Source organism: Scleropages formosus, chromosome 3 (assembly GCF_900964775.1).
Source record: "Scleropages formosus chromosome 3, fSclFor1.1, whole genome shotgun sequence".
NCBI classification, from domain to species: Eukaryota; Metazoa; Chordata; class Actinopteri; order Osteoglossiformes; family Osteoglossidae; genus Scleropages; species Scleropages formosus.
This window is the reverse complement of record NC_041808.1, coordinates 7,433,360-7,443,763: the sequence shown is the minus strand read 5'-3', so window position 1 is coordinate 7,443,763 and position 10,404 is coordinate 7,433,360. Positions and strand designations below refer to the sequence as shown.

The window sequence follows — 10,404 nt, the reverse complement described above, 5'->3', positions numbered from 1 at the left end:
AACACAATGCACTCATTCCTATTCTCACAGAACTAGTGAAGAAATAACTAGCCCTCTAATGTATTAAGGAATGTACAGTTGTGACACTGTGAAAACTACTGCTCGAAGTATTGTCTTTTTTTTTTGAGTAGCAGCGGCTAAAATCTCTTGTGTACTAGTTCTTGTGTACTAGTTTTGAGTACTACTTCTGTGTGTACTAGTTTACACACTGCAACTAGGGTAACGGATTTTGACAGGCAATAACTTTTGCCCCCTAATTTTTGCTGTTTGAGTAATTTGTCTCAAATCAATTTTTAAAAAAATGTAATGAGTTGTTTATATTAAGGAGAGAAAAATGTAGCAGTAAACAACATGTAGTCGAACTATGAAATAGCATTTATGATATTACGTAGCTGAAAATATCTGCACGACTTTTTGTGGAAAAATTTAAGGTTGACAAATTATATTCTTAAGGAAATGCTTGCAGACTAAGTGATCCAAAAACAATAATTTTGTTCTTTTGGCATTTTTTCATCCTACATTACTGCAGCTATCCAAGCCTGACGTTTGACTGAACCATTAATATGGGAATCAAATCTTTTTCCGTGATTTCAAGCAGAAAAAGCTACGGTGACCTGAACTTTCCCATTAAGAAACATGATTTAATAGTGAATTCATTTTATTTATCATAGCACACACTACTCAAAAACATACTTTTTGGACCCATTTTTAGGTACTATAGTGATGGGCACCAGCAATGCTAGCTTTCTGGAATGATTTCATGGCACCTGTATAGCGATTATACATAGAGTTCTATGTTGTACTGCTGGCTCAGTTTTACAGTAATCTGTTAGGGACGTATTTATCCATTATTCTCTCATCTGACAGTCCCAGGTGTTTGCATGTCTGATGTGAAATTTGCCGAGTTGAGACATGCCAGCCCCCCCAGGCAACCAGTTGCGGTGAGGTCAGTTGACCATCTGATCATTCCAGAAGCCACATATTAAACATATTTAATACAACATATAATTGTCCTGTATTAGCATACCCAGGAGGAGTGGACAGCTACTTGGCCTCGAACCCTCCAGAGCTTTTTTCTTTGTGTAATTACATTGAGTTTTGCTTCCGTTCCTCTTATTACCTTCTGGCTTCTCTTCCACATTAGTCTTTCAAATGTACTTCTTGGTTGCTATTACTCCTGCTAATTGTTGGATGCCTTTCCTTGTTGGGAAGGGAACTCCAAAAAATAAATAAAACTTACTTGCATAAAATGTTTAGCCTTTAATAAGTGCAGACATACAGCTATGGAACAAAATATTTAGTGGTGTACAGTTTCTTCAGTTCAACAAACAATTCTGATGTCAACAAGTTAAGGAACTTTGACACGGTGAACTATAATACCAAATGTCTTGATTGAAGTTAGATTTCGCTGTGGAGTCCAAGAAGAAAATTTTTCACTTCTTTCCAAGTTGAGAAAGCTATTAAATAATAAGAAAGAACAGATAAAACAACACTAGCTGAATTACAATAAAAGACCATAATGGCTAAGTTGTAAGTTTTTCCATATTCCTCTCCATTTAAGTATTTTCACACTGCTGGAAAGGTTTGTTTCCCCTCTGGACAGCCTTGTTCATAGGAACAATTGCAGAATTGCCAGTCAAACCTGAGAATTGTACTGTTTACAATTCATACTGTTTTTATTAAAAAAAAAAAAAAAAAAAGTTTAAATGAAATTACTGGCAATGGTGATGCTCACTTGCATCAGTTTAACATTCCATTATTTCTTTAACCATGGGTATTTTTTTTTTAGAATGAGAGAAATGTGCAAAAATTCAAAATATAGTGACAACACAGCTATATATTTCTTTAGAAGTCATAACTATTATCACATAGGCCTGTAAGTCTGTATGAACTTGTGCCTTAGAACTAACTACCATTTCTGAATAAAGGCCCTAACCCTAACTCATTATAAACATAAATGTTAATAAAATCACCTACAACATAGGTGTGTATATATGTATATATACACACACACACACACACACACACACACACACACACACACACACACACACACACACTTGTGTACTGTGCTAGTAGCTACTCTGTTGACCCTAAGCACACGGAGAGCTTTGCTGAAATTACCTGTTTCATGAACTGGGCAGCATTAAACAGCTCGCTGCAGCCATAGAGCACTCTCTTCCCTTGCTTGGCCTGCAGTTCAAAGAAAAGTAAGCGGTTCCTTTTATACGAAAGACTGTTTTGGCCACCTACTATGCTGAGGGGCCTGGTGCTGGACCCTGAAAGAGTGGCCATACACACAATATTTTTGGCTGACAAAAGAGGGATCATGTAACTGTGCAATTAAATTCATACAGTAATTTGAAAATCACTGTTAGTAATCATTGTTTATTGAGTATTAACAACATGACACAAGAGAGACCTTTGTTACGTTACACTTATTGAACAGCTCACTACAATAATATAAAGCCTTCCCTTGAATTTCTTATTGTAAATCTGAATCTACGATCTGGCATGCATTCTTAACAGAGTACTGGATATATACTTCTGTGTGTGAGATACACTCAGTGGCCACTTAGGAACACTCACTTAGTACTGGCTGGTCCCCCTTTTGCCTTCTCAAAAGTCTGATATTTTTCAGTTCATGGATTCAACAAGGTGCTGGAAATATTCCTTACGGATTTTCATCTGACTTGGAGATATTTTGACTGTACGTGCATGATACGAACCTGTTCTGCCTCATCCTACAGGTGTGTCCAGGGCACTAGAGTAAATTTAACTCACTTTAAGGTTCATGAAACTACCTTGAGAAGATGTGTGCTTTGTAACATGGCACATTATCCTGCTAGAAGTATCTATTTTAGAAAAGGTATATTGTGACCATTAAGGGATGCACCTGTTTAGCAAGAATGTTTCAAGTTCAATGTCGCATTCAAGCAATGCCCAATTAAGGGACTTATTGTGTGCCAACAAAATTGTACCCACAGGATCACACTGCCTCCACAGCCTTTATCTCCAACACAAGCCAGAAGGGATCCATAGATTCAAGTTGTTGATGCCCACATCCTTTCTGGCAGCACTGAGTTGCAGCCACACAAAGCTTTGTTTGAAAAAACAGGCTGTTTATGTTAATGATGCTTGTTCACTAAAGTAGCCACAGAGTGTATAACTAAAGAAGTTTACATACCTTTGTAATAACACAATCTGAATCTTATTTAGAACACAATATTTACATTTTCTGGAAAAAACAAACCTAATTCTAAAATTACTAAATAATGGAAAAATCAGAAGATACTTACCTTTGTGTAGTCAACAAGGTTTTGGTACTCTATGTAATTGCCTCCTCCGACCACAAACACAATGGCCTAAAATATTATAATAGCGATATGAACTGAATGTCATGGTACAGACAAAGCAGAATAAATTATTAACAATGGGTACTGAAAAATGGCGTACTGAATAACATTACAAACATTTAAATCATAATCCTATTTCTAATCATAACCAGCTAGCTTACTGGTGTTTTCTTTTTGCAAAGTGCAAGATATTAGTCAATGTAATAATTATTAAAATTTGTGGAAAAAAGATCTTTAACACAAGACATTTTGTAGGTTCAAATACAGAAGCAAAACTTTCAACACAATGATGTAGAAAAGATAAACGGGACAATTAACTGAGGTAAATGGCTGGCAGATGTAGCACATTTAAGTTGATGAGGTTATAGAGTAAGGTTGCATTAGCCTATAAACTTCCGAGACTCTTCAACTCTGCACAGCTGGCAAATTGATAATCTTTCACTGGAAAAATGTGGGAATGGATACTGCAGAACCTCTCAGCGGTGGCTTTCTCTGCAGTTGTGTAGGACTCACCTCCTGAAAGGGGTTCTTGTTTCTTGGGATGGAGCTTAAAGAACGAAGAGCAATGTAAGGACAATGCAAAAAGAGAATGGCTTTGGACACCAGATTCTACTCTTAATTTATACAAAGTGGATTAACTAGGTAAAATGACAGAAACAACACAAAAGAAAATAAGATGAAAACAGTTATGCAAGTTAATGTGAAAATACTTGAAAGTATAAAAATATACAAAAATAACAATAACATTTGTATTTCGTTTTCAGCTGATGTTTTTCTCCAAAGTGAATTACAATAAGCAAGCCACTTACAAAGATCTACCTGTTTATACAGCTGGGTGATTTTTACTATATCACATCAGGATATGTAACTTGTTCAACAGCAAAAGGTTGGATCTGAACCTTGGTCATTTAAGCGCAATATAGCCTGCAAAAATAATACTATGGAGCCCAGGGTCATGGGTTCACTATCCCATGGCTAAAAAAACCATATTCAAAGAGGTAAGAAAGCCAACTACAGTTTATGCCTATGCACAACAGAGAACAAGGAACCACTTCATTATGATGCTGACTTCTGAGCTTTGTACTGACAACAAGTGTTGAGCTCTTACCTCTCACTTCCACGGAGCATCTTTGGATCAAAATATCTATAATCATCAGTTTCCTGTTAAACATCACAAATGAGAGCAAATTACATCTCACACAAAGTATTACGAGTGTATTGTGGGCGAATAATTTAGACTGTTTGTTGTTTGGTCTTGGACTGCGAACTGTCGAGGTCACGTACGCGTAATTCCCTTTGAGCTCCCAGCTGCCACATGCCCTGGATCCATCTTGTTGTGTAGCCTACGTCCCTTATTCTTATGATATACAGGCAGTCCCTGGATTACGAACAAGTTCCGTTGCTAAGTCTGTCTTTAAATTGAATTTGTACGTAACTCAGAAAAGTTAGGTACGGTTCATATCAGTTAGTCAAATGTTTGTCTTAGTATATAGTATATATACCTTTTTTCGATTGCTTTATTATTTCCACTTTAGTTTCAATTGTGATCGTTTAGATTTTCTTTGGAACATCACCAACACCTGAATCACATTTATGCTTTGATGCCATGGTTACAAGGGTAAAAACAAAAAAAAAAACAAAAAAAATAAAGCCAAATACAGTAACACAAAAGAGACACTGCTAACAGCGATGTGCTCTGACTTAAAAGAACAAAGTCTTTGTCTTACCTCCGACCCATGTGCCCACGAGCCTATGAACCACTGTAGACGTCCAATGTTTTGATGTGCGTCGCAAAGTAGTGCCCGTTTGTTATTACGTACCATTGTATGTAACTCGAATTTTTAATATAGCAGGCTTTACTGGGGCTGGTTTGTAACTATGGGTTGTACATAAGTCGGACATTCGTAACCTGGGGACTGCCTGTACCTATGTTTGGTCTTTCTTCTGTCCTAATACACACGTAATTTGAAACTGCTAAAATTAGAAAGTCATGTTATGTAAATATACGAATGTATTTAAGGAGTGTATTGTTTTTGTTTGGAGAGCCTGCCTCCCCAGCACCGGTTTAAGTGCTTAACTGCTGCTCAAATAACTGCTAAGTAAATCTTTATTGCTATTATTTGCTGAGCAGTATTAAGTGTGAATAGAATTCCCTGACAGTATATGCAAACTGAATTTTACTTCATATGGGCAATTTTCATTTTTTAATAACATGCAATATATTCTATAATAAAGTTGGAACTGATTTTTTTCTGTGACAAATATGAATGAGGTGTTTGTGTTATGAATGTTCCACTTAAAATTTTCTAAAATACATTTTTCAATTCGCGTATTTTACTTCACTGGTCTATTTTCAAAAAAAAAAAAAATTTGTTGTGGAGAAAACAGTTTGTTTGCACCAAGCAACCAAACAAAATAGCAATGTGGGACTAGACTCCACTGAGATATAGTCCATGTTTGGTGTTCCTGTCAGTGACCAATCACAAATTGACAACATTGCGTATGTTTATGGAAAAGCTGACACTAAGTAGGAATTCAATAAGATGATGCGTTTTATTTTCAGTCATTTAAAATTAGTTTCACTGTAACTTAAAGTGAATAAAAATGTTAATTCTTACAGCATATTTTTAATTTATCTTGGCAAGGCTTTTACTGAACCTACATCTCTACTATTACACATATTTGATTGCTTATATGATAAATCAAACTGAAAATGGTTAGATGCTGACAAGTGCTGCACAAGCTTATGTGATGGCTGACATTAGAAAGGGGCTTTAATTTTAAAAATGGTAGTAATTTTAATGTAAAATTAATTTTAATGCTCTTTCAAATGAATACATTATAAAGAAAGTCTTGCAACGACCTGATATCGCATACAAAGTGTTACATGTCTCATATCCTATGCTTCCATTAAGTGACCCTTCATAAGACCAGCAATTTATGTGGTTTTTTTTTTGTTTTTTTTTTTTTTTTTACAGAATCTAGCCCATGAAAAAAATATGCTTTTATTCATATGCTTTTAGTTATTATCACACAGTATTTGAATTTATAAATTGAGGACCCGTTGCATTGTGCATACATTGGCACCTTTAGTGTTTTATGCAAATGAAAACGTCCTTTGTTCTTCTACCTCTCAGAGGAAAGCACAGGATGAATAAATGTTTACATTATTACTAAACATTAAGCTACAAAAGCTGCGCATGAATTTTATTTGAAATTCTCTTTGCTTTAATATGTAAATTACACATTGTACATGAAAACATTTCAACTATACTGCCTGAATTCAGCACCGCTAGATACAGCAGAGCTACAGTGATCCGTAGATTCTACAAATTTCAGTTTTTACACGTGTATTTTTGTGACTTTAAATCAGGCTGCATTTGCCTTTTTAGTTAAACAAGATCACATCTGGCAGACTGATTAACACGGACTGCTTCTGTCCTGCTCTAACCGTCAGTGACGCCCTGTCCGTGCCGTTTCTCTACTTTTCCGAGTTCACCACCCCTCCTACTGGGAACCTCTGAGTTCTAACAGAGGCCAGCTTACATTACAACGGTCAACCTAGTGAAAGAGCTGCTCTTATACTGTCAAATCAAAAATGCTCAGAATTTTTGCGGTATCTGCTTACCTCCACAAAGAGGGAAAAATGCACATTCTGTACCGAACAAGAACGTACTATTAAACTGGTAAGAGGAATGTTACTATTTTGTGTCTCCTTATACACACACACACACTCACTCACTCACATAAAAAACTATTGATTACACTTAGGCAAAAAAGGCTGCTCGATGTGGTGAACAGCTGAATTTGGCCTGTGTTTCCCCTTCTGTCCCTTAGCTTGCAGAACAAGTGGTGCATTGTGTGGCCAATGGTAACTTCAGAGGCTGAGAAAATGATAACATTGTCATGTCCAATTAAACATTTCGAGGGCATTTTCAGCAAGAAATAGGATCTTTGTGTCTTCATTATTTGTCTTTTTTCCAAAACCCTTGATTTTGAAATAAAATGGGAATTCAAAGAATTGGGAACTGATCTTCACAGGGTTTTGCTATCTGGTACTTTGCTGTCTTGAGCCTACTTTGCAGGTGCTTCACAGCAAATTCTTCAAATCAGTCCTTTACCCGAACCAAGTCAGGGGTTAAATGAAATGCATACACCTGAAACCGCCCAGTCACTCATTTCGTTATTCTACACATGGAATGTTCTAATTTTGGCTAGTGCAAAGTACATTTGAACTATTACCCCAAGAGATTTTCTGAAAAACCTCATTACATACGAATGACAAAATGTCACATTAGCATTTTTTTGTTCAGTATTTTGAGTTTAAACTAGATAACTATGGACCATTACCATCCCCCAACCACAAAGAAATACATCACATATAAGGATGCCCTCACCAGGTTGGACTTCATTTCCATCAGGTTATCCAGGATGCGAGTGACAGGCAGGTTCTGTAACAATACATTTAAAACCACATGTTTAGAACACGTATGGAACCAGAACAAACGTGTTGACAATTTCCACATATTTATTCATTCTGCTGCCGCGTTTTTCCAAAGCAACTTACAACTGAGAGTAACCAGAAGTACACTTCATCGACGGACAGAATTATAGACTGAGGCGTAGGATTATCATTCAGGTTTGGTCAGTATACATTATGTGAATAGCTGAACACAGAAGTGATAGGTAAGACAGGTATCTAAAGAAGGTATCTGTGAGACAAAATGTAGTACAAGTTTAGGGGGGCAGACAGGAGGTAACAGGAGAAGTGGGTCTGAGAGATTTTGAGTGCATTGAAACCCTTTCTGAATACTGAAAGGGATTCAGTAGATCTGAGGGAGAGGGGACCACTCTACCCAAGAAACTTTTGGCTTTTCATTTTGGACTTCCTGGGCATTGGAACATCAAACAGCCAGGGGGGTAGGAGTGGAACAGTTTGACTGTAGCGCTGCGAATGATCAGGTATTGTAGGTACTGCAGTACAGACCCTTTGACAGTGTTTGACATGATCTAAAAGAAAAAAAAATTATATAGTCTGACCTAGTCTGGCCATTGAATTTCAAGACTGGCTAAAGACTTGGGGCTGCAGCTGTGATATTGAGAATTTTGTATAGAACAGAAGTGGTCAATTAGGAGTTGTCAGAAATCTTCACCCATGGGTACCAGCTTTGGGTCATGACTGATGGGACTACTCAACTACAAGGTGACATGTAAAAGTGGTAAAAATTAAGTTTCTCTGCATGGTGGCAGGGCACACATTTTGGGACAGGGTGAGGAGTTCAACAATCAAAGAGGCTCTTAGAGTTGAGCTGCTGCTACCACCGCCAGGGAGGAGCCAGCTGGGATGATGGAAACATCTAAGTAAATGCCCTCTGTTGCCTCCTGCAGGCAGTAAACCCGGCAAGTCTCACTAGAAGAAAAGATTTCCTGGCGGACTGTTGCCATGGAAAGGAACATACAGTCTACCTTTTTTAGAGTGTTACCTCTGCAATGTACAGCAGAAGATTTGAAAATGATAAATTTTACATTCAAATTACAGGCAGTGTGAAACAATCATCTCTACTATCAGTCCTCATGGAGAAACATCTGTAAAGAGATACTTACATGCTGTTTCAGCACTAAGTTCTTCACCCCTTCCATTACAAAGTGGGAACCTGTGTTCATTACCATGGAAAACAAACTGCCACAAGAAAAGAAGAGAACATTAAAAAGACACTTCACACAAGTACTGGATTAATGTTTCTATGTATACTGGTTTTTGCTTGAACTTTCGGTTGGCAATTAAATTGGCTTTGAATGATCTGAATGTACCCTGAATGAATTAAACTGGATGCTTTGGCAGACAATGGTAATTTTTAATAGTGATAAATGGACAGATGAGCAGTGAACATTCTGAGAGTAATGGAAATGGAAGCCATGTCCATATTTAGACAAAATGTTTACTGTTCACATGTGTGCATCCTTATTCTTGTGTTTTATTTGTGAATTTTTTCATTATACGGCTAAAAAAAAAAAGTTTTTTAAAAAAAAAAAAACTAAAGTAGTACTGGAAAAAGTAAATTTTTGGTGAATTAATGGTACAGAAGTTGTTGACCACTGCCTTCTTCCACACATTACTTTAGACTGTCAAACGAAACACATGTGAACATAGGTCAGCTCAGTCACTGACGGGGATGCTGTCACTGACGCAATTGAATGTTTCATTAGAAAAGGAAAAACGTTAAACCAAAAAAACTCCTGATATTCACTGAATTTTTACAGATCACTGAAGATTTATTTATCATTTTGTGGTGAATTAGTTTCAGAGCATTACTTGAACATGAATTTCAAGCAAATTTCATCTTTCCTTTAATCAGCCAGCATTATTTTTGGTGTTTTTCATGTTTGTTACCAAACTTAAGGCTGGGCTTGAATTTCCTGATCAATATGAGAAATGGCATATGTATGAATTGTAATCAGATTTTTTCCACTGTACTGTTTTCATTTCAGGGGACCCGGTGGCGCAGCAAGTTTGGCCGGGTCCTGCTTTCTGGCGGGTCCGGGGTTCAAGTCCCGCTTGGGGTGCCATGTGACAGACTAGCGTCCCATCTTGGGTGTACCCCTCCAGCCTTGCACCCTGTGTTGCCGGGTTAGGCTCCGGTTCACTGCGCCCCCGCTTGGGACAAGTGGTTTCAGTCAATGTGTGTGTGTGTTTTTTCATTTTACTTATAAAAAAGAAAAAAAAAATCCCACAGTTGTGTTCCATTATTTTCTCATTTTATTGTGTTGCAAGGTCAAACTAAAATACCTCCAGAACTCAGGTATTTGTATACTTGTCTGGATACTGACTCATCCTGACATGGAGAATTAATTTCCACAATCCTGATACCCCAATGCTACTCCCAGTTAACTGAACTTGATGGTCTGTAAGGAACTGCTTATTTGAGCAGCTGCTGTTCAGAAATAATGCTGAGAGTGAAGGGGACAAACACATATTAGTCATTTGTTTGGCATCAACATTGAATTAAGCTCTTTTGCTGCTTCACTGTTTCTATTTATTTACTGGATC

At 37.1% G+C, this 10,404-nt stretch overlaps 1 protein-coding gene across 1 annotated transcript in view; it reads right to left on the bottom strand.

Annotated features, from left to right (window-relative positions):
- Positions 1-403: 403 nt before the first annotated feature.
- scfd1 (sec1 family domain containing 1) overlaps positions 404-10,404 on the bottom strand; it is a 39,795-nt gene continuing 29,794 nt past the window's right edge. The window contains exons 19-25 of the mRNA XM_018734812.2: positions 8,961-9,036; positions 7,754-7,807; positions 4,465-4,517; positions 3,870-3,903; positions 3,300-3,365; positions 2,125-2,193; positions 404-1,457 (exon numbers count right to left, since the gene is read on the bottom strand). Coding sequence (XP_018590328.1) covers positions 1,434-1,457; positions 2,125-2,193; positions 3,300-3,365; positions 3,870-3,903; positions 4,465-4,517; positions 7,754-7,807; positions 8,961-9,036 — 376 coding nt within the window. The 3' untranslated portion in view covers positions 404-1,433. The remainder of the gene's footprint in view (positions 1,458-2,124; positions 2,194-3,299; positions 3,366-3,869; positions 3,904-4,464; positions 4,518-7,753; positions 7,808-8,960; positions 9,037-10,404) is intronic.